This window comes from Scatophagus argus, chromosome 14 (assembly GCF_020382885.2).
Source record: "Scatophagus argus isolate fScaArg1 chromosome 14, fScaArg1.pri, whole genome shotgun sequence".
Taxonomy (NCBI): Eukaryota; Metazoa; Chordata; class Actinopteri; family Scatophagidae; genus Scatophagus; species Scatophagus argus.
This window is the reverse complement of record NC_058506.1, coordinates 6,334,970-6,360,340: the sequence shown is the minus strand read 5'-3', so window position 1 is coordinate 6,360,340 and position 25,371 is coordinate 6,334,970. Positions and strand designations below refer to the sequence as shown.

At 39.5% G+C, this 25,371-nt stretch overlaps 2 protein-coding genes across 2 annotated transcripts; both read right to left on the bottom strand.

Moving 5' to 3' along the window:
- Positions 1-3,627: 3,627 nt before the first annotated feature.
- Positions 3,628-5,857, bottom strand: si:dkey-273o13.3 (uncharacterized protein DDB_G0271670). Its single transcript, XM_046411481.1, has 3 exons — positions 5,769-5,857; positions 4,044-4,940; positions 3,628-3,853 (listed from the first exon to the last, which is right to left on the bottom strand). Exons 1-3 carry the CDS (start codon positions 5,855-5,857, stop codon positions 3,628-3,630), a joined length of 1,212 nt encoding a protein of 403 aa, XP_046267437.1.
- A 2,746-nt stretch (positions 5,858-8,603) lies between these two features.
- zfpl1 (zinc finger protein-like 1) lies at positions 8,604-12,952 on the bottom strand. The gene is made up of 8 exons (XM_046411427.1): positions 12,774-12,952; positions 11,406-11,523; positions 10,871-10,982; positions 10,495-10,688; positions 10,260-10,338; positions 9,974-10,153; positions 9,656-9,779; positions 8,604-9,533 (listed from the first exon to the last, which is right to left on the bottom strand). The coding sequence occupies exons 2-8, from the start codon at positions 11,505-11,507 to the stop codon at positions 9,347-9,349; spliced, it is 978 nt and encodes a 325-aa protein (XP_046267383.1). The 5' UTR covers positions 11,508-11,523; positions 12,774-12,952; the 3' UTR covers positions 8,604-9,346.
- Positions 12,953-25,371: the final 12,419 nt, after the last annotated feature.

The following is a 25,371-nucleotide window of genomic DNA, read 5'->3' as shown; positions in this document are numbered from 1 at the left end:
AATCTTCAATGGCTTCGTCTCCTCGGTGGTGAAGGTCCATCATGGCCTCTGTACCTCTTAGCTCCTTCTGTATGTGATGGCGCCCAAGAGGGATTTCCTCCAGGCTAGCTGACCGGATCAGGATAGTAGAGCCAAGACTCGGAGTTGTAGTGATCCTGTAAGTGCCCTCACCTGTCCTGCCCTCAGACAGATTCTCACTGTGGATGGTGAACTGGAGATGAGGTATTTGCAGTGGGCGCGGAGAGTGTGGTCTGACAATGTCCTCACCCCCTGACTCACTGTCTTTGTCAATGTCTCCTTCTTGGAGTCTCCATGCTTGACATCTGTTTGATCCTGTCAGTATAAAACGTGGAGCCTCTTCTCCCATCTCAGACCAGTCAGATTCCTCTTCCTCTGGAACTGAACCTAGACATTGCTCCCGCCCACTGGCTTTGGCCTTTCCATAGTTATGACTGTCCATAAACTGAGCCGGAGGGGGGGCGATGGGGGGAACTATCTGATTAATGCCATCATCTGACTGAAAATGGAGATCAGTTTTGTGTAGCACTGATGTTACCTACAGATAGATAGATAGAGATTACAATCACATTAGCTTAGTAATTATGAATAAAGAAGAGGTGAATAAAAAAAAATCATATTAATGCTATATGTGCATTACAGATACTCATAGAGGATTATCAATATTTCTTTCTTTTTTTATAGTAGTAAACAGAAATCCCAGAATATTTTCATTCCTTGCCCCTGAATATGTTTGTGAAGCAACTGCCTCCACCTAGAAGTTGATAACAAGTTAAAGAGCTCACATTGAATGTTTCCACACTGTTGGCAAATTTTGCCTCAGCGAGCTTCTCTGTCAGTGCTGAAATACGCAGGTTCAGCCTCTCACGTTCTCCTTCCATTCTCTGGGCCTGACACAAAATAACATGAGGTGGTTATTACAGACGAACCTTCAGTAAATGGGATGAGGTATCCCTGCCCCAGGGCGTCAGTAACTTTTACTGCTCAGGCAACTTTAATAATCCAGTGGAAAAAGTATCCTTGTTTTTAATAACCATTGTCTTATTTCTGATCATTAAGCTCAAGCACAAGAAACATAAAAATGCATCCAATCTCACCACTGAATGAAGCTTTTGCTCTAGAAGATTATTAGTCTGTTGTGTGGAGGAGCAATTGTCGTGTAGTCTAAAATAAGGCATATACACAAAAAGAGAAGTTAGTAAGAAGAAGTCCAGTCTATTAAAATACACATAGTAACAGACTTTCAGTGCAAGCATCCACAACTGTTGTTAGATATCCTGACTAACTACACATTAAAAAAGAATGAGTCTGACTTTGCTTGACAGGTTAAGTGAATAAGGAGTGAGCTGATTCTGCAGGTTAAGTTTAATATGTGGGATCCTAAACTGTCTACTGAAGAGCATAAATTGATATTCCCCTAATAAAACATAAAAAGGATTTTTCTTTCAGTATAGTGCAATTTTTTTAGCATATCCATGGCAAAAGCATAGCATAATCCAGTGTTGTACTTTAGAGCAAATGTAATCTAAACGCATGCTCAAAGACAATGAAACCCACACATCAGTTTTCTAATGTCTTACATTCAAGATGACTCAAAGTGTTGTCTGTGCTTTCTTTACCTCTTAAACCTCTCTGAGAGGTTGCTAAGCTCCATGCGTGTCCTCTGAAGTTCCATTTCCAAAAGCTTTTGGCTGCTCATGAACTCCTCTCCTAAACACTCCATCCTCACTGCTGTCTTCAGCAAACTTTGGTGCAGTCCTACATTCTGCTCCTGTAGTATCCTATTAGGATAGAATTATAGAGGATAAAATTGTACATGTTGGCTGTAAAACAGGCCATTGTTTTCTGTGATATTGATATTCTATGATATTGACATTGAAAATAATTTGAGTGAGCAACCAATTTATCTATGTAAAATATTAGACTATGACTTTTATCAGCTAACAAGCCTGAAAGAATGCCATGGCCCTTACATGATTCTTCCCAGTTCATGTGTCTTTTCCTGTATTGGAAAAAATTAAAAAAGAACAAAGAATATCAATTTTGAAATGTCAGTTTGATTACCATTAGTTTGTTCAATATAACTAATCTATTGTTCTGTAATAATTAATCTAGTACACAGTCACATGCAGTCTGAAGCCCAAATCAATAAGTAAGAAAATGAGTGGAACATTATTACATAACCAGTTAATTAAGCAGTTATAACACAGGAAACTATTGACTTTGCAATAATTACTTTATAGACATACTGTAAGGAGGGATTTCACAAATGAATATACTCTAAACCCTGAGAGAAATGTCATACTTTATGTAATGATGAGCCAGTGAAGTTTGTTTGTTCCTCTTCCTGACTAGAGGGGCTACTAGTATTCCTGGGTGAAGTAGCAGATTCCTGCTTCCTGCGTGAAGTTGGACTTAAATTACTGTTGTGGTCATCAAGGTCATCATGGTCATCGTCATTGTTTTTGGGGAGGGGCTGGCTGACATATGATTCAGAATGTTGTACTTTGTGATGGCCTGGACTGTGGTGGTCTTCCTGTTGATGATGATGACCTGTACTGTGATGGTTTCCATGTTGATGATGATAGCCTGAACTGTGATGGTTTCCATGTTGATGATGATGACCTGAACTGTTGTGGTCTTCATGTTGATGGTGATGGCCTGGACTGTGGTGGTCTCCATGGTGGTGATGATGACCTGGACTGTGGTGGTCGTCATGTTGATGGTGGTGGCCTGGACTGTGGTGGTCTCCATGGTGATGATGATGGCCTGGACTGTGCTGGTCTTCATGGTGATGATGATGGTGGCCTGGGCTGTGATGGTCCTCATGGTGATGATGACCTGGACTGTGGTGGTCTTCATGGTGGTGATGATGATGGTGGCCTGGGCTGTGATGGTCCTCATGGTGATGATGACCTGGACTGTGGTGGTCTTCATGGTGGTGATGATGGCCTGGACCGTGGTGGTCATCATGTTGATGGTGATGGCCTGGACTGTGGCAGTCTCCATGGTGATGATGATGGCCTGGACTGTGCTGGTCTTCATGGTGATGATGACGGCCTGGACTGTGGTGGTCCTCATGTTGATGATGACCTGTACTGTGGTGGTCTCCATGGTGATGATGATGGCCTGGACTGTGCTGGTCTTCATGGTGATGATGATGGCCTGGACTGTGGTGGTCCTCATGTTGATGATGACCTGTACTGTGGTGGTCTTCATGGTGATGATGATGGCCTGGACTGTGCTGGTCTTCATGGTGATGATGATGATGGCCTGGAGTGTGGTGGTCTTCATGGTGATGATGATGGCCTGGACTGTGGTGGTCTCCATGTTGATGACGATGGTGTGTACTGTGGTGGTCTCCATGTTGATGACGATGGTGTGTACTGTGTTGGTCTTCATGTTGAGGATGATGGCCTGTACTGTGGTGTTCTTCATGGTGATGATGGCCTGGACTGTGGTGGTCTCCGTGGTTATGATGATGATGATGGCCTGGACTGTGGTGGTCTTTTTGGTGGTGATGATGATGGCCTGGACTGTGGTGATCTCCATGGTTATGATGATGATGACCTGGATTGTGGTGGTCTTCATGGTGATGATGATGAAGACCTAGAGTGTGGTGGTCTCCATGGTGAGGATGATGGCCTGGACTGTGGTCATCTCCATGTTGATGGTGATTGCCTGGACTGTGATGGTCCCCATGGCGATGATGATGGCCTGAACTGTGGTGGTCTTCGTGGTGATGATGAGTTGCGCTGCAGTGGTCTGCAGGATGACAGGCAGGACTGTGGTGGTGTCTGTGATAGTGATGATGATGGCCAGAATTGTGATGGTGCTTATAAGAAGGTGAATGAGAGCGATGTTGAGGAATTTGAGACCATGAGTGACGTCTTTTCAAACAGCTAACATCAGTGCAATTTCTGGCCTTGTGATGCTTGTGATGGTGAGGGTCTGCAGAACAGTGACCATGATGGTGGTGGAAAGATTTAGAGCGAGAAATTCCACTCTTGCTGGTATGGGAATACTTGCAGGAGTGTTTGCTGGTATGGGAGTATTTACTAGAGCTATTAGAATCTGGACTGGTAGGTCGACTCCTCTGCTGTCTGAGTTTCTCGGTGCTGCTGTTGGCCTTACTGGATCTAACAGAAGCCTGCCCGGGACTGCTGGGTCTTTGTGCATCAGTGACCCCAAGAGTGGTGAGTCTCATCGGGCTGAGTACCTGCCGAGTGATCTCATTAAGGAAGGCAGAGAACTTCTGTTTTTCCTTGATTAAATTCTTCATGGCCTCACCTTTTCTCCTCTCTTTTTCATTTCCCTCTTCATTTCCATGCCATTCTCTTTCATTGGGTCCAGTGAGAGCCTCAAGTGATTTAGCTTTGCGGAAACTTCCATCATTACCCAAGCCTCTTGTAATCCTCCGCGTGTTCTTTAAGGTGCCCTGAGTAGAGCCACTGTGAGAGGGCTTTCCTTTCTCTTGTTCCTGTTTGGGTGGGAGTTTATTTGGATAACCACTTTTATCTATCAAAGGGGCCGTATCATCTCCCTCTTCAAAGTACTTGTGTTTCCTGGAAATGTCAGTACAGGACTGTGAATGCTGGAGCTTCTTCAGTGCATAGCTATCGAAACACTCACTGCTAGTCTCAGAGGACAGGCTAGAGGAGGACGTGGAAGACGAGGAAGAAAAGGAAGAAGAGGAGGAAGAAGAGGAGGAGCAAGAGGATGTTGATGAAGACGAGGAAGAAGAGGATGAAGAGGAACCAGTTGAGGAACTCAAGGGAGTTTCTGAAAGAGAAACATGACGATGGTTTTCCTTGCGATGGTAATGGTGAGAGTGGGAATGACGAGTCTTGTCATGATCAAACTCGTATCGATGGTCGGGGTGATGATCACTGAAAACGCTGTCCTCAGTCGTTGAATGGGTGCTGTTTTCAAAAAAAAAAAACATGGATGTTAAAAATGCACAGTATCTTTATACAAGGCTGATGATAGCTTATGATAATGAGAATGTGTTAGTTAAAATTGTATAACAAATGAACTCTTACTACAGCAAAATATATATAAAAAAATTAAATATCTTTTTTTAAAACTAAGAACAGATTTCATACACAAAACTTGGATATGATATGTCCAAACTTACTCTTGACTATCATCTGACTGATGTATGTTTTGCTGGTTACGGTGACGGTGATGGCTTTGATTTTGGCGATGGTGCTTCATTTGTTGAGATTTTGAGTTAGCAGTCTTTCCATACTTGTGGTCTCTTTCTTGATGGTCACACATTTCGGCCTCGCAACTTTTGATGCCTTCAGTGTCCCGATCAGGATATGAAGAACTGCAAAGATTCTCCAACAAACGGTGGCGCGGCTGAGAGTCGTCCTCAGAAACAATACTGTTCTCTAGAAAAATATTTTCTATATTTAAACATAATAACACAATTCAGCATGCTTTTTTATAGATACATTTAGAAAACATCTGCAAAATTAGAACCATGGTAACTGTTTTCATTCATGCTCTAATTGTGAGCTGAACTAAAGTATTAATAAAACACAATTGTGCAACATAATGAATACAGGCCTACACGAGGTAAAAATGTAAAATATTTGTCCCATACAAACTTTTTTGGTCAAAATGCATCTTAGTAAAGGTACAAGCAACAATATGAAACAGAGAGGGAGAATTAATTCAGTTAGAGTTAATTAAGAGAAGAATATTTGTCTCTAATCTACCATAGAGCCAGCACATGTACTTACGTTCTGATGAGGCTGTTGTGTCCATTGAAACTCAGTGAGTCTTTCTCTGTGAGGCACCTTCTAATAGAAGTGGGAGGGACACGTGACATCCACTTACACATCAATAACCCCCCCGGACAGAGCTACTAGCTGCATTTGACACTACTGTATAATGTTCTGTATATGATGACTTATGCGTGTACTTTAAAGACTCCAACATGAATAAGTAACATACATTAATATGTGTATATATACACAGCACAATAAACAGAATAATAATAATATGTACTATACATTTGCATAAACTATAAATACAAACCTTCAAAAACAGTTTAAGAAAATAAAAAGGATTAACAATATTGCAAGTATTTAATCAAATACATTCAGATTTCAGATTTTGTTTAATAAAACAATCAAACCACTGATCATTAATGTGACAGCACACTTTTTGCAGTTTGATGTCTAAGATATGAGTCACTAACCCAAAAACACCATCTCCCAACATTTCAGAGTCACATATTATATGCAGTAAGGGAAAGAATGTCAAAGGTAAACTGCTGCTGAGGTGAGCCTGCATAACCTAAGGTATGGTAGTGGCTGGGTGTTAGATGTCTCCCACTATCTTCTTGTAATATTTACATTTTTAGAATATTCACAAAGTAATGTCTCACTAGTCAGTATATATTAGTACTTGCTGTTTGTCAGAGTGAAAATATTATTGTGAAAAAGTAGACTTATGAATTATAAATCTTCACTCCAGATGTTAACAGTTCATCACAAAGGTCATTTTCTACCTATGGTTGTCATCATGGGGGAAGGTCAGAGGTACAAAAAAACTGTGCTGCTTACAGTATTCACGGTAATTACAAAGTGTTAAGTTATTGACTAGAATGTCCCTGTTACGTCAGTGCACTGAGCAATCTAATAAATCAGAATTACCGAGAAACACATTGAACTCCAATAGCGGGACAAATGCAGTTGCACATCACAAGGCATCCTGATGTTATTTTAAACCACTCAGACTTAAACCATTTTCATATGTCAGGAAACATATAAGACAACACAAAGCATAACGTTATGGTGTGATACAAGTGTCTAATCTGTTATCATTGTAATTTTGCACCACGTATCTTCATTGCCGCCGGCAGCTTTCCCTAAATCAATGTAATATGGCTCAGATCCAGTGACAATCAATGGCAACCCAACACTGCTGTGACAGTTTGGCCAATGCAATGGAAAGTTAGAAGAGGCAACTAACATTCACATGCATGCACGTGATGTATTGATGAATATTTATATCACCAAGATGAAGGGTGTTATAATGAGGGATCCCAAAGAGGGCATGTGATAAAGTTACAATAAAGTTGTATGGCATTGTTACGGCATTCAGTAAAAATAACTTTGTGACCTCTAGATGTAGCTGCTAACACTTGTCAGATGTGTCAGCCCAGGTGTTTTTGTTTTCATTTCTAATTTCCCTCATCGAGTTGTAAATCCGCTGTAACGATGAGAAGATTTTTAAACAAGAAACTTCCATCACGGACCAAGCAAACTTGCCACAGTGAATCTGAATTTGAACTGAACTGTAAGTAGAAGGCGTGAGCGTGTTTAAGGTAAGATGATGCCACTAACTCACTGAACCGTGAGGTTATAATTGCCAGCTGTGCATGCGTCATTGACTAGCTTGCAACAAAATTTCTAATAGAATGAAAGTGACAATACATGAGTTGGTGAATAGTTACAAAATTATTTGATTTTTAGCCTGGACTCCTTAGTAAATTGTCTTCTATTAAAAAGTAGTCTGTGTAGGGTCAAGCTGACAAACAATAAAATCAATGACAATCAATGTCTGTCCACAGACCTGATCTGGTCTCTGTTATATTGCTGAGTTCACTGACTTCTGCAGGACATTAAAGCTGAGCTGGATGCACCACCAGGGGAGTAGGGTTCAAAACTTGTGTAAAGCCTTGGCTGAGCAGAACAGTGAGTCCATTCATTAGGTATATCCAAGAGGCAGGTCTGCCTCTTTCTCACAGTCTGGGTAAAAAGTACACGATGTTCAGTTCAAGGTTGGAGAATCTAACATCCATGTTTTCTTCAGCTACAATCCAAGTCTCACCTCAGAATCATTTACATTTGGGATAATGACATTGTGCATAAAAGGCCATTATCCAGTCTTGTCTGGCCAAAAAACACTTTTTATAATCTTTTCACAATTAACAACTAATATTTTCTAAAAAAAACAAAAAAACACACATTTTGACCAAGTTTGACCACATTGCAAGAATTTAACAATAAGTGAGCCATGAGTCATGAGTAATTTGTCATTCACATGTTAATGCATTGCAGAGATACCTTTACTTTTACTTGCCACCTCCTGAAATAAGCTAAACAGCATTATCTTTGAAAGTAAATGTTTTAATTCAAGAATTAGACATAAATGAAGTGTCTTGCCATAGTGAGAAGAAGAGAGTGAGTGGTTACTCTTTCCTGCCCATCCAGCTCTCATTTTTTAAGTAATTATTAACAAATGTTGTCATTTGGGTGCAAATATTGTGCGGAAAAAAAGCAACAATTTATAGTGTAGGACATACAGAGATAAGGAATGAATCTGCTGTGTGGGATCTTATTTACTCTCATTATCACTGGTCTGTGAAAGCATCAACATGCTGCTTACAGCCAGCAGCTGCTTCCTGCCCACTGGGCAATGGAAAAACAGTATGTTGTGCAATAGTAACACATAGTTTTAAAATAACATAAAATAAGTTAATCTCCATTTAGGTGCATAAACTGACATTTCAGAAGCTCACTCATGCACAACAGTAAATAACAGTCACAGTTCATGGACTGTACAAATTCTGTAGTATTCCCATTTAATAGACAGTCAAAAAACCAGGAAAATGTACATACAGTATGGAAAACCTAAAAGCAATGCACTCAGTTTCAGAAGTAATGCAGACACCCATAAATAGTAATTAATCATGTGTTGGATATATTTGGTTCCAGTTCTGGCCACATCTTCTCGACAGGAGAAATGCACAAGGCCACTCCAATCAAATCAGCAAGCGGAGTCAGTTTATAAACGTTAGCGAACATTTCGTTTCTAACTATGTACATTCTGACTTTTCTGCCAGCAAAAGATATTCTTTCAACATTGAGTGTTATAGTTTCTACTGAGCTTAAAAATAAATCAACTTGCAAAGATCACTGACAAATGTTAGCTGTAACTGTAAATATAAATACTACCCCATCTCACACTCATCATAAGCTTTTTTCAAAGCAACAATTACATAATCCTTTGTTGAGAGGCACCGGGCCTTGGTCAGCTTTGGAGTTTGCAGGTTTTTTCGCTTGTTGTGAGATTTTTTTTATGGTCTGTGAAGGGCCTGTTCCTCCTGCCTGATATAAACGAATGGAGCCACAGATTGCCTCCATTCTAAGGAGGTGCGTGTCTCTTTCTCCTTTCCATTCAAGTGGAGGTAAACAGCCCCCTCTGCTGGGCTAACCATGTAGTGGACAGTCCAATTTCTGCTCGGTCTACACAGGCTTATAATGTGTAAAACAGAGGGGAAAGAAGGAAGCAATACTTTTGTTTTTTATCAGTTTTTCCCCACACGGATGTTTGGATTAAGAAGGGGATCTAAATTTGGGTCTGAGCCAGCGGAGGCACGTCCAAGTTTAGCCATGATGATTATCAACGTAAAGAATCCCAGAATTCCAACCAGAAGGAGCATGAAGACCCGCTGTTTCCAGGAGAAAGATGTCCGCTTTCCACCTGTGCGATTTCTGAAGAGACGGAAAATGAAAATTAATTAATTAATAAACTGGGGATTACAATGACATTTGTATAGTGATTTATTCCTAGTGAGGTAGGCAATAAAAGACAGGCTCTGGAATGTGATACTAACTTGAGAATTTGAGCAAACCAACTTAATGCTGGTCGTCGTCTGTACTTGTCATCATCAAAGTCAATCTGTGTGACAGAGCTGTGACCCCCGTCCCGAGTGTCGTAGATCTTTCTTGGTGATGAAGCTGAAGAATACCAAAAAATAATTGTGTTAATCTCTCAACAAGGGCAAAAGGCAACACAATATGTTCAATGTTTAGTATGTGCGCAAAACTGACCCAAAATTGCTTTGAATGTTGCATGGTTCATAAAGGAAGACAAGGCTGTACTTTCAAAGCAGTAGGAGAAGGCAGATTCAGAGGGGTTTCCATTGTTTTACCTGCGTGTATTGTAACTGTGTCATTTGTGGCAGTATTAAAGTTGACCACCGAGTGTTCCTGGGTCCCATTTTTACGAGGGCCTCCAAAATCTTCCTGTGCTGGAGGTGAGACAGGATTTGGTGGTGCATTGAGGCTGGTGTTGTAAGAGTGGCTGGGGTAAATGTTACTTTGATCTTGTGCTGTGAACAGAAAACGGACAGTCTGAAATAATATTGTGTAAACAGCTACAAAAGAGTCCCTGACAAATATGCACACTTGTAATGAAGAGTAAACATTAAGGCTCACCATCAAATGTAGACCAGTCAGTATAATCAGTGACATCATTAACTGTGGTCTCCTCAAGGATCCCAATGGGCTCCTCAATCTGCCAACCAAAGATGACATTTCATTAATATCTTAGAACATTATATCTATACATTTAGCATTTTAAAAACAACAAAATCACAGTTTTCGTCACAGGAAGACTGTCTAATGGTTGTGAGATCAACAAACAAGGGATTTAACAATAATAGGCTCTTACCAGTGGCAGCCCCAAACCCGCTCTAGCCCAGTTAACAGAAGACAGCTGTTCTTTCAGCACATCAGCAACTGGGCTGGCCAAGTTGGAAGGGGGAAACACAGGACCCTGACAGACGGGACACTGGTATCCGGCTGGAGCCGTATGGAGTGGCAGTCGAGATGCCAAGTTATTAAGACAGGACCAGTGAAACACATCTGTGGAACAGGGGGTGGGATGTCATTTTTCAATGTTATGGGCTCAACAAACAAAATTACATTAATCTCAACTGCTTCTGCATTCCAGCTACAACTGTTCCTTCAAACGTCAATGGATTTGCTTCACACAGACAAAGATGTAATGAACAGTGAGTTTAGAATAAAAAAAACTGATAACCTACCATAGCAGACCAGTCTGACAGTGTCTTGAGAAGTCAGTGGACTATTACACAGACTGCAGTTGGGGTTGTAATCGCTGTCCTGAAGCCATTGCAAATATGATTGCACGATACACTGAAGACAGAAATAAAGAATTTTATTGTGACTTTGCACATTTTGCACAAAAATATGTGATAACATCAACTGTAGGAAGATGGACAATATGATAGCTCCCTAAAAGTAAAGCCAAAACATCTTGATTACCCCTGTTGTCAGGCACCAGTATAAGTCAAAAACCCATCCCCCTTCATATTAGCAGAGAGGAACAAAACCAAAAACACAAAATGTGCATCAAACCATTTTTTTTCTCAAAGCCATTTCTGCCACTTTAAGTAGTTCTTACCCTGCTGACATATGTTCAAGTGTACATTTCTAATATAATAAGATGACAGTGCTCCTATCCAGGATTCTTTGGCTTTATTTTTGTACAGTGGAGACACATCATCCATTTTTTTATAACGACAATGTACAATGTCTATGAGTTGTTTACCCACTAACCTTGTTGTGGTTGGAGACTAGGCAATGCTCACACACATTTACTCGATGTTCGAAGCAGAATAAATTTGTCACCTTCCTCTTTGGACACTTGCAGAGACCCATAGCCGCCTGCGATGTGCTGAGAACATATGAACAAATCTAGGTTTCAGTAAATTACACAGCATCTGCCTGTTTATTGTGAGCAGAACTTTGAAGCAAGAAGAACATGTCTTTATTTACCAGCAAAATCATGTGACATAAAATTTTTTGCTGAGCCTATGTGTCATGAGACTGGATACAAACTAGAGCAACACAGTAGAAAAGATTGGTTGTAACAACTTTCAGTGTAGCGACCTTCCTCATTTTCCTTACAGTCTAAATCACAAACAAATAGGAGGGTTTGGGCCTCAGGGGGTTGTGTTGTAGTGACTCTTCACTCACATCAATTATGCTCGATAATCATAAATATTAAATAGGCAATCAAGGTCAGAATGTAAACATCTACATCAGATAGCATGGCTTGTAGATATGTTAGGTCAATATAGTGGTGGGTGGTATATCTTGAGAGGATTCATCAGTGTGATGAAGTTCCTTATTTGTCAGGTATTTAAATTGCTGGTATAGCCAGATACAGAAATTCTTTTCTTGCTATCTTATCCATTAATAGTATTTTTAAGAGTATTTTTTTAATAACTAAGATTGCGGTATGTACAAAAGGACACTACTGTGACAAGACAATTTTAGCCATATTGCCAACTTAATGCTATTATCCTTTTTATATTTTATATGGTTATTATACTTAAGTGACGTTTTCTGAGGTGTCTGTGTTGGCTAGGTTACAGGAATTATGAAGGCCTTTTCATACATGTTCATTGTCTACTTTATTCACCTAACCCTATTGCCGTGTCACAAGTAGTGGGTGGAACAGCCCTAAACACGGCGAATAGCCCCAACATAACACAGGTTGTAATGTTAAAACGTTACAGAATGAGAGCAGCAATTATGAAGGTCAAATCATCGCTACATTATCGAAACAGACAGGTTTTTGGAGTAACACAACTCATTTACTTGTTAGCTGGTTATCAATGGCAGCCAGCACTTCATGCTACTGGCTGTTGACGTGATTTGTACTTCTTTAACTGTAACTGGCTGCCCCCTTAATGTTGTGGTTTCAGCGAACTTGACCCTAGTACCCGCTTCGATAGGGCTTTCGTCATGTTTACCAACTTGTTAGCGATAACAGTTTTAGGGAAATTAACATTTATCTAAGCTAACAGTAGCTGCTACCTTAGCTGAAAGTTGACAGGTGAGGTAACGTTAGCTCGCTAATCTAACTAGCTGGTGGACTTGAGGAAGTTCAAACGCAACTGACAAATAATTACATATTACCTGTCACACAGACTTTAATAAAGTCCCGTTCGTTTCAGGTAATGTTGTACGACTGTCATTTAAGCCTTGTTGTGAAATTTGCATTGAAAGCGGCTCCAAGAGGCGTCATCAGCAAACTTGACTACTGCTAACTGGTTCCTTCCTCTCTCTGTTTATGTGCCACGTCTCTTCCGCTTCTGCGTCTTCTTCGTTTCTTTTTGTAACAAACCAACAGTCGCATTTTGCCATCTACTGTACCGGAATAAAAGTTCCTTTAGATTTCCTTTTTTCCGATGTTTTTCTTTTTCTTTTTTTTACAATCGGGTAATTCGCATACATATATATATATATGTGTGTGTGTAGAAGTGACAACTATAAGAGATTACCCTACATATGGCGCACGCTTTGACTAAAAATACAAAGCAGACCAGCAGCTGTTTGTTTATCATGTTAAATACCGCCATTTTGTTTTTCTCTCCTGCTCTTGTTAACTGCATATTCTTAAGTGTGAAAAAGCATGTCACCTCATGCTGTACTACAGGGGGCTGTGCAAGACACACACTGATATATGAATTATACGACGACATGTGACCTCACACATTTTGTGCTCCAGTTTCTTATTGATTCACAATCTTCTGTCTGACTTTGTAGGTCCACAGAGATTTGTGACACATCTCTCTTGCATCAGATTCTCTCTTGGTGACTGTAGTGCATTTTACTTCATGATTCATACACTTTAAAATGTTCATTACTTTTAATAAAACATCCTGTCTAGCCATCTCTTACATTTAGGCTTAACGCATAATTCACTCCTAAAAAAAGAAAGAAAAAAGAAGTTATAGATAAAACTATTGGGACACTTGCCTATTTAAAAATGTGACTTTATGTTCTGTATTCTCTATATCTGGCATTCCTGCGACTTTTTGGTACCCTAAACCCTCTATGATTTTAATGAAAGACTTTAGTTAAATAATTAAATAAGATAAGAAGAACTGATATAACTAAATATTGTGTATTTATTATCCTTTTTGTGTGTTTTCCTTTATGTTGCACTGGTAAGTAACCTCAAAAATGTGATACTGTTAAATTTATGACTATATACACTGTGTAAAATAAAAAAAAGTAGAGCAGGAGAGGCAACAAAGAGATGAACCTGTCATGCTTCAGATCCCCACTTTCTTTCTCATGCAACACATCAGCAAAAAAGGCTTCTTGTTTTACCGGGTACTTGACTTTTTGTAGACCTACTAGGCATGTTCATGTCAGATTGCAGTTAGTGTTTTCAGTCAGCAGATGGTGTACAAACTGATTATTAGGTATTACCAAAGGCAAGAAGAAAACTGGATTCAATCATTCACCGGTCAGCTCTTCCATGTGCAGATAAGGATATTTACCTTTCATCAGCGGAATTCTATAATGCAGTTATACATCATTCATCTTCTATGTGTATGCGTGGATCTTTTGAATAGATGATCAGTTATTACAGGGGCCTTTGATCATAAGCTTATGATTTACTGCAGTGGCTTAATTAATAAAAACAGAAGATCAGATGTTATGTAGACCAGTTTTTGTTGCCCTCATAATCAGCTCATAATCAGCAGATCACTGGGATGATTTGATTGGATCTAAATGTGTGTGATCATTTGATCAAGTGTTCTTAATGAGAAACATTTCTGAGTCGTTCTAGCAGAGAATGTCTGCCAAATATCATAAACATAAACATAAATGGATGTAAGGAGATAGTAAAGGACAGTAAATATAGGGATTTACTGTCATAAAAACCTTGGCCATCCCTGACAGACATCAACGGCGTTACAATAATTCAGAGCTGCAGTTTTAAAAAGTTAGGACTTTACATTTTGCACATGGCAGCCATGAGAGCTCCCAATCCAGCCATGACAAGCATTTTATAATGGTAATGACATCGACGTGAGCATGATGCTGCCTGCTCATGCATAATAATGACTTTTGTCTTTACAGTATGCCTGTATGCTTGTGTGTGTAAATGGCCGTGCATATATTTGAGAATGGGGGTACAATTTTTTTTTTTCACAGTTCACTGCACATGGGAATTGCCTATAGAGGGAAGCGACAAGAGTCAAATGAGAAAATGAAAAAGCAAAAAAACATCTGGAGTCGAAGGAATGAACGAACACAGAGATGTCCTGTACATCTTAAAAGGTCTAAAGCATGAATCAAATTATGATGCATGAAATAAAAACTTGGTTAATGCAGCAATCAGTGCAAAGTCCTCCAAATTTTCCATCACTGTGGGGGAAAAAAAAATCATATTTGCAAATTAAATTTTTTTTTTTGAAACAGCATACATAAACGTCTACATTAAACGTGGCAAACTGTTTAATGTCTTTGAAGAAAAAATGAATATGAGTCTAAATGACTTTTCAAATGATCATGAACCTGAAGTGATGAGCAGGGACACACATAAATCAGTGACAGGGGTAAGGCCATGTGGAAAGGGCATTTGAAAAGCACTGGAGCTATCAGATAGAGGGAAAATCTAAAGACAAATGACAGAGACACTGGAGGACAAATCAGCCCTGGAGCTGAGGCAGCTGGGGCTGAAGTGACCGGAGAGGTTGGCGGGTGGGAGGGGGTTGATTGAGTCTGGCAACTATTGATCAGCTATCAGCTCAGTCTGTGAGGGAACGCGTTAAGATTCAGGCATGGCTTGTTTAATGAATCAGCTCCCTGATGTTACTGTGAAGGTACAGGCCCTAAATCAGACGGGTGCTGAAAATACAGATAAGTCTGTGGGAGCTGTTGTTTACTGGACTTATGACATTTTGATATGTGTACCTTTTAAATACGTTGCCCTTATTATTACTGAAGAGGAAGACAGTAAAAACTCTAATCACAGGCTAGTACCAAAGCTGAAGTTTAATTTTGTTTGTAGTTTACTTAGTCAGAGTGTGCATGGATGATTAAGGTTTGCCGCATGGGAAAGAAGCTTCAATTCACAGAGCTCAAGCTTTATCACAGCTTCTAAGACCTAAGAAGAAGAAGGAGAAGGAGAAACTAATTTTCAACATGTCATGACGTGTTTACAGATCTGTCCTTAATTACAAGTCTTGCACATTTGCTGATGATTTACACACTAATCATGCTATTCTCTGCATCTGCACCAAATGCAGACACCCCGTGTGCTGGTCAGAAACAGGATTTGTTTCAGTTCTAATTGCTAAACTTAGATTTTAGAGTAGAAATAAGATATCAATATCCATATGAAGAATATTTATGACTGTCTGCATATTATTAGATACATTTGCCAAATTTGCAAATAATAAATTCTTGTCTCCAAGACATTTGTTAGTGCTGTTTACTCCAGCTTTGGACACCAGTCAATTATAAAGTGTAATAATGTAAAAGGTTAACATTTTAATATTCATAGTTATGCTTATGCTGTTGAGGAATGAATGATGACTTTATTGTAGATAGCATTAAAAGTGTACAATGTAAAGTCTGTCTTGTGTCTTTTAACAAACTTTCCATAGCAAAAGATAGATAGAAAATGAAAAGAGTATGTAAAACAGGAACAAATAATTAAAAATTATTTTTTTAAAAAAGTCTCGTTTTATATTTGGCCATGGAATTAAAAGACTTTGAGCATTTTTGTATCTGTAGGTAGCTCTCAAGATGAGATATGATTCACTAGTTGTCGTCTGAAGATTCTGAAGAAGGTTCTGAAGGTTCTGCCTAAAGATTGAGCTGAGAGCTGAGATGTGCATCTATTTTTAAAATAGAGAATGCAAATATTGTTTGGTGAACACATTTGAATGAGCTGAATGCAGTTTTGAGTCAAAGAAAAGAAAAAATCATTCGTTGTTGCATCCACAAAAAGTCCTGTTGTGCTAACTGTGTGAGGAGGTTGAACAATTGAAAACAATCAGCGTCTATCTGACAGGAAAGATATGAAAAAATCATAAAATGTACAATGGGTTTATAGACATTTATAAAAATGTGTTTTATTTTCATCCTATAGTCGTCTCCAGTACCTGAAACAATCTAGCGCCCCTCTGGGGGTCCAGCTCTCCAGCATGAAAACTGTTTGCCCCATTTCAGAGGAAGCTCGGACTATGAAATGCTTTTCTTTCTGAATGTACTCCTTTCTACATGTTTTGTTGTTCCTCTTGTTGTTGTGTGTGTAATAACTGAAGATGAAGCCAAATCAAATCCGTGGTCATAACCACATCATCTAATTTGGAAGGTAATTACACTGTAGATACTGTTAACTTTATCAGGACAGTGACTCTGAGGTAAATCCATCAGGCTTTGCTCTGAATGAAATTGGACTGACTGATTGATTTATGCATGTCAAGTGAAGGGCAAAGAGACAGACAAAAAGAAACCAGAGAGTGTGAGAGCGGGTCAGTTGCGGGGGAGAGGGGGAGTCACAGATCTATGGTTGAAGCATGGCCCCCTGATGGGGGAAGGAGAGTATTGAATCAGACAGAGATAAATGGAGTGTGAGAGACAGAGAGAAAGAAATTCAGACATATGCTTGCTGACCTCAACCCTTTTTTTCATCTAATCAATAGAGGGAAATGTGCATGTGGATTTGTGTTTGTGTGTGTGTGCTTGTTTGGACGGAGGGAGGTTGTGTCTGTGTCACTCCCAATAAAGATCAGAAACACAGTGACTTTACGTCGGCCCCGTCTGACTCCCCTTTGGCCTTCCAACCCTTGCACATGCCTCTATTTAATTTTGAAGCCTGTAATCCAATAAAAGACTGAGAGGTCTGGAACACTTAGACTGTCCTCATCACTGAGCTCGGTGAAGATAGTGGGAGATAAAACATAAAACATCACTGCTGCACAAATGACATACACGTTCTCAGGCGGTGCACGTAAAATGTGTTTGTGTGCATGCTTTCCTTGTGTTTCATTTAGTGTAACACACACACACATACACAGAGCTGCATTTTCACGCCAAGTAATTCGCAACAGAGAATAAAAATAATGGTTGATTATCTGATTGCAACTCACTTGCTTATAAACACACACAGACACAAATTGGCAGAAAAGACTAGCATTTTCTAAGGAATAATTTCTTTGACAGATGTCTGCTGTGTACTGAATATTGCTTTGAGCAGCACATTTTCCCAGCAGAGTTTTCTCAAAAGTTTCTATTAATCAGCTACATTGTGCTATATTCCACCTAGGTTTCACCCCCCGTCAGCCTTATTATTGGTTTCTCCTGCTGTTTAAGACTGAAGCATTTCCGTACACATCTTCAGCCAATTAAGAGGAAGCCCCAGCATGACTTTATTCAAATCCAGAACGCATAATGACCAGGCCAACCCATCATTCAATCAGTCAGACTTCTTGAAATGACAGGAAGTGAAGAGGCCAGCTTTGCAGGTAAAAAAACAAAACAAAACAAAACAAAACAAAACAAAGAAGAAAGAAATTTTGCCATCGTTTTTCTGTGAAATCAATACGGGAAACATAACAATAGCATTGTGGATCAGAAGAAACAGTGTCTGGTATTTACAGTGGAACTTCATCTGTCAGGGTAAAGAGCGTGCAGGCAAAGATGAAGTGCTCCGGTTGAAAGGGAGTGAAGCTGTGCAGAGAATGAAGGTACCCTCCCCATCCCAGCAATCAGCTGTTATTGGTTCTCTGGATGGTCTGCAATCACCATTAAAATCTCAAAGGACCCCTTTTTATTAGCCAGTAAATTAAATTGACACCCCCGAATGTGAAATCTTCAGTGACTACAAAATAAAGCTCTTGTGAAGAACTCATGATGGAAAAGAGATATAAGAGGAAGGTGTGACAGAGTGGGCTCCACCTCAACTGTAAGTGACTGCTAACAGAATACAGCATGAATAAGAACAGTTGATGGTGCAGAGTATCATTCAATATCAGTTTCTAACCTCTTGTCATCAGGTTATTATAACAAGACTAAGAATGCAGCTATGCTAGCAGCTGAGGCTGTAGGACAGCATTGCATTGAGCTAAATGCTAACATCAGCATGCTAACATTCTCACAATGACAATACTAACATGGTGATGAGAGGCAGGGGTAAAGTTTATCATCTTCGCCATCTTTGTTTAGCATATTAGTATTATCTAATTGGCAATAAATACAAAGTACAGCTGAGGCTGATGGTAATATCAGTTACTTTTGCAGGGATTCGGTCAGAAAAAAATGGAAATTATAACCTGATGATGAAATGAGATGAAGGCCCTTGGTGGGTTTGTTTATTTTTAACTAGCCACCCTTGCAATGGTGGTTGAGAAATTTTGCTTAAACAAACAAATATGAACCACATTGTGGCACAAGAGGAAAAGTCAGAGGACCACCACAAACTAGGATTAATCCTCTGGGAGTCATGAGTGTCCAACACCGCCATCCATAAAGGTATGCTGCCAACAAACAGTGCCATCTTGGTCACAAACAGTCACTCTTGTGTGAAGGCATCAAGGCAAATGCTATGCCACAAAGTCTTTAATGTATCGTTCGATTCATTATTTTCTAAAATAAACATATTGGCCTCAAAATGATTTACCCACGTCACACTGCAGGAACTGACACTGAGATATAGCCTAACATTCGCTGCTTGATGCTCAATAGTTCACACTGGAGACTTATTCATGCCTGGAAAGCACACAGGACGCACTGAAGTTCACCCAAAAGAACACAAGGTTTCTCTTTGCTGCCATTAGCGTTAATTAGGCCAGATGAATTACACTTTATATCTTTGCATGTAGCAGTTGAGCACTGAATGCAAAAGCCGATCACTGCTTCCAAAGACTGATTTTTGTATCACAAAAACACGCAGCTATATATGCCTATTTCCATTTAAAATTGGCTTCCAAATGTTTATTTAGCCATGGTTACTTTTCACTGAGACAGACAGATGGTCAGCCTTTTCAGAGATGTGTTATTGAGCTGTTGTTCATGATCTGTACTGACTCACTCTCTGGAAACCTGTGTGCTCGATAAAATTGGATCCTGAACTGCTATCAGCATCATTGGAACCCTGCTGCCTGTTTCGTCCTCTGAAACACCACTGACTAACAGTCTAAGCCCAGTTAAGCAGATCCCTTTTGTTTCTCACGAGTAAAGATGAGGAATAGTCATGGATCCTTTTGATCCATGGTTATTACACTGATAGTTCTGATGTGTGAGAATGCAGATCTTTGCTGGCTATGATCTGTGAACTCTCTGGTCTGATATAATGTGTAGCAGCTGTGTGAGAGTTAGCGAGCCATCTGTGACCCTGTAGCTCTGGTAGGCCCAGTCTGCCCGAGCCTAAATGGCACAGGACCTTTCAATGTCAAAGCATAGTTAAAAAACACCAAAGACACCTGTCATGATAAAATCCGGTTCGTTTGTTGAGATACTGCATGTCCACCACACCCTCTGCTCTTTCAGTGGAAGCTTATGGAGAAAAGTATGGGAGCTAAAGCTAGGTTGTTCAGCACAGTTGATGACAACGATTTGATGAGTGTAATGGATATGTTCAGGCAGAGCAGAGGGAGATGAACCATTAAAGTGATGTGTCAGTACCACCTACCTTTGAGGTGTTTGATCAGAATGGCTTTGTCGACAACATCAGAGCGCCACTCAAGTCTCAAATGATTAAGCGTGAACACTTCACTGCATCTGTCATAGAGAGAAAATAACTCTTGATATTAAGATGAGTAGTCACCGTGAATTTGTCATAACAATTTCTCTGACTCATGGACTGGTAGCGCTTTATCCACTGAAGATAAAGACAAATAAGAGCCAGCAAGACAGACCAGATTTAGTTTGCACTGAACACAATGGTTTAAAACAGTGGGCCAGTGGCCCAGAGTTGTTATAAATTTGCTAAGTCAAACGAATGACAAAGAACTTGAACTTCTGCTGCAGAAAGTGGTGCCCTCTTTTAGATATCCAGCAGGGTCAGTGTCAGTGATGAGAGATGTTGTTTCCTCCAGGACCAGATGTGAAAAGCTTAAACCCAGCACAACACAGCTTCATTTTATGAGGCCATTATTCTTCTTGTTGTTTTACAAACACCTACTGCCTACAGCAACCGCTCTGTTCATTGTTAAATGTGAATTGGCCTGATTAGGTTTTTGTGCTTATATGAGACAATCCAACAAGAATTCTAATGTATGAAAATGTGTACGGCACATTATGAATGTAACAAGACAGGTGTATGAGATGGAGATACTTACAGTGAGTGTATAAAGAGTTTGTGGAGGAGTTATGGCAGTAAGAATGATGTCAACAGCTTGGCTGGTGTGTAAATGTCTATCAGAAAGAAGGCAGCTGGGAGTGAAAATCATTGGCTCCTCTACAGGCATCCAGGGACCAGCTACCAGCATTTTCTTTTCTTGCAATACAAAGACAAATTCAAACAAACATCCTTAATGGTAGGCTACAATAGGTCATATTCACTGGATCATAACAAAATAAAAGCACTAAGAGCAATATTTAGAAAATAACAGGTTATTCTATTATATTATAATATACATTAAGTGAAACAGAACGCAGATCCATGGTAAAAATGACATTTTAAGCAAGACATCACTCAGTCTTATGTTACATGCAAAACAGTGACCAGCAGATATAAAGTGGTGTGTGAAAGTATTATAACAAAACAAGGGCTCAGGGCTGATCTGCAAAGCACCAGCGAGGTGGGTATTACGCTACTGCTGATAGCGTTGTTTAAGATTTAACATTAACCCTAACTATTACCTGCATTTTTGCTTGAGTGTTGTCCATTTCGGAACCCATTCTTAGATTACAGTTCTTTGCTTGTCTGTTTTTATGTGTTTTTTGTTTTGTTGTATTTGTTTAATTAGTTTAATGCGAGTACTGGAAATTACGTACAATACCCGTACCTACCACTCTCATATGTTTGCCATGGATGGGAATTCATGAATTTTTTTCTTTGTAAATATTTTAAGACTGCTACAATGGAAAAAGCACTTTTTGAATTACTTCTATGCTTTTCTGAGGTCAAATAAGATGCACTGACTACACTGGAGTGCATACAGCTGGAGCCAACATGATGACAAGCAATCTGGGGCCCTTGGGCTCAGAAAAGCTGAGAACTACTGCTTTAATTTGTTAATTAAATTTGTTAATTTGGCAGGTATTTTGACCTGATGATGGCGCTATATAAAAAGTCAATGAAAAGTAATTACAAATCATTCTGAAAGGCACAACAATGTCTGGATCAACATTGTGGGCCAAAGAACAGACCGACATTGCCATGCCAAGAGCCATGGCAGCTGAAAAAATGATTGAAAACAAACAGGTGTTAGTAGATGCTTATGGGACAAAGTGAAAAATTTAAGCCTGAAATGTATACGTGTTGAATTTTCATAAGTGCTAAACTTAGAGTACAGAATTTCAATTAAACTTCTTATAATAAAAAGCACTTCTTTAAAAAATCTCATTTAGGAAACACAGTTAACTTTTCCTTCTTCCCTACAGCTCACCTTTAGTCACATCCCACATCGACATCCTTTCGACAAAATATTTATTTTTCCCCTCACTATCCAACATAAGAAGAGTGTAATCATTCAGAGCCAGTCATTAACAAAAACACACAAATGAAATATGATTAGACAAAAAGGCAAAGTGATTCTCTCTTGATGACAGCTGAGTAGGCTATAATTTTTTTTTACTTTGAAGAAAAACAGCATCATATTAATCCCGTTTGAAAATCCTCGTCTGGCTGAAAACTGAAATTACAATCACATGCTGGTTTGGCACTGGGAAGATAACACAGACGAGCACAGGTTTCCTTTAAACACATTCCAGCAACATGGGTCATTTGTGCTCTTCATTATTTTTTATCCAAACCAAGTCTGAACATGGACACACACATGCACACACCACCACCACCTGCCCGCAAAGAGTGGTTAAGTTGTACAAATTCAACCCAGCATGCACATTTTCTTAATGGTATTAGTTTTATTAAGTGACTCCTGTAGAATGTATTTACTATCTGAGGCCATCCAGAACAACTGAATCAGTAATATCCCCCTGATCTAATTGTGAAACTGCTAGGCTAAATTGGTTTACAAAATGTAATTTTATTCCAGTCTGGAGCACCACCTCGGTAATTTGAGCCACATCACGGTGATTACTACCACTTCAGAATAAATAGCACACTTCATACAGATGTCAGGGTGCCTACAGTAGATTTGTGCTGCAACAAATTATTCTTTGGTAATATTCTGCTCCACTCTTGAAGAAAATCTGTTACACCTACACACAAATGTCTGTCTCCACTATTTCTCTCCTGGATTAACAGAAAAAGAATGCAGACTTAAAAGTAGCAAATCAAGGAAAAAATACAGCATGTCCGCAGATTACAGCTCACCATACACAACAGACAAGAATAACAGGAGTAGGTTGGTATAGTGTTACTGTAAGATTGTTGCTCTGCACTAAAAAAATCAAAAGGCAAGAAAACCTGACAGATGAATGCTAAAATATCACCCAAACTATAGTCACCGGCTAAAAGTGAACAGTACATCCTGTAAAATTCAGGTCCCTTCCATCTGATCAGCTATATGGTTTCTCTCTTAGTAATTAGAGCTCAGTTGAAGCCAAGACAGGCTCAAGAACATATACACTACTGTCGTTCCAATATACAGCATCGAGGTGCACTTGAGGCCACAGTCACACCAGTGAGCTCCGGCTAACAAGCTCAGCTATGTCTCTCAGGGACAGGGATTACATCTGGCTCCCTATCCGCAGTTGTGTCTTTGTTCATGGACAGTATTTACTTTCTTTCTGTAAGACAACAGCATTTGGGTCCATCATAATGAGATTCCTTCTGATGCAGAAAGCGCTGAATGTTCCCTACATTTGTTTTTGTATCTCTCTTGTGTATCTGTATGATCACCTCCCAAGACCCTGGGATGTGAGAGCTTGGATTTTATCCTGTATTTATCCTGCAGAGCTCTGAGTTCTCGGTTAGATTTTGTAATTACAGATGAAACACAAAAGAAAGAAACGGTATTAACGTGATCTTTACTGATGAGTTTCAGGTTCTTCTTGAAGGTACAGGATTGCTCTTTTGAGATTAACTCAATAAGGGGTCTGTGTTCCTTAGTCTGCAGGGATCCACCAATACAGTCTCTCTGCCTCCGCTTTTAGCAATTGTACTGTGATGTGGCCACGGCAGTCTCGTCAGGATTTTAAGGACTCCAACAAGATGTTCTTTCTCAAATCCATGCAGTATTACAGTATGCTGATCCAAGATGATCAGACTGCCAGTTCATCAACCATTAACTGTTGAAATCTTGGAAAAACATTATTAAACCATCTGCGTGTGAAACTAAGCAAGCCCATCTGCTGTGAGACTCCACAACAACTCCTATGGCCAACATCTTTCTCTGCAATATATTCTCTGCCCTCCTTGGCCCTATTTCCAATATCTTATTTCTCATATTTCATTGCCCTTGCCTTTTTTCTTGCTGCCCAATGAGATTTAGAGAGGGTGGTCTTAAATCATCCAGAACTGAGACAACACAAAGATTACTGCCTTCAGAACCTTCAGAACAGTTATATGAGTTGTGATCCAGCTGACCATGACAATAGGATACTCTTTCACCTTTGTGAGCACAAAAGGTGCACAAAAGGAGGTGAGTGCATTGTCCAATAGCATCAGAGACATATGTACTGCTGACTGTGAAGCCTTCTTTGGTGAAACCAGAAAGGGCTTTCCTTCAGATAAAGACTGCAGTGGACAAAGAATGATCTTTCTGAGCAATCTTTCTTGAGTCAGTTTACATCCTCTCCGTTTACTGGCTGTAATGTCACTGATGTCTGATCAAAGCGTCTTCATCTTCAAAATGATGCCCAGTCTCTTTTAATGACACTTTTAAGTCAAGGTTTCCTTGACTTAAAAGTGATAGTACTTCACCTATGTCACATCACACTGCACTACTATATAGTGGAACTAAAAAACAGAAGAAAAACAAAACAAGTTCAAATTCAATGCAATAAAACCAAATATCATCCTTTTTATTCCACATGTCAAAATTTACATTACCCACATTTCAACTCAGCCACTGACATTTCAGTTAGAGTTTCAGCTGTGTAATGCTATTAGCACGAAGAGCAGACTACAGAGATCTGGTAGGCTCACTCTTTTCCACTGCCACAGATTTTCTTCACTTTCAGTCTCATAGTTTATAATTCCCAAGTCAAGTGGCATCACTTGAGGACATTTATTTGAATTCTTTCAGCTCCACAAAACAACTTTTTTTCACATATGTTGTAGTACTCCTTAAGACCTGTAAAAATTGATGTGTAAAATTTGTCATGTGGGAGGTGATCCTTGCAGATGACAATTTGTGTGCATGTGAATTTGTGTGCTTCTGCATTTAGAAAGGTTTTACCTCCACAAAGACAACAGATATGCTGGGTAAATAAACATGATGACATATTTCTATCATGCTTGAAATTAATAAGATTGTGCTGTAGCTTCAGTGTTTTGAGGAGAGCATAATCCAATCAGCTTCTGTTGCTCGGCATGGGGAATTCAGCTGCTGTTACAAACTGCACAATACTTTGCAACAAAAGTTACACTGCTGATCCACGATGATACTCATTAAGTCTCTCACAGACCTACCAC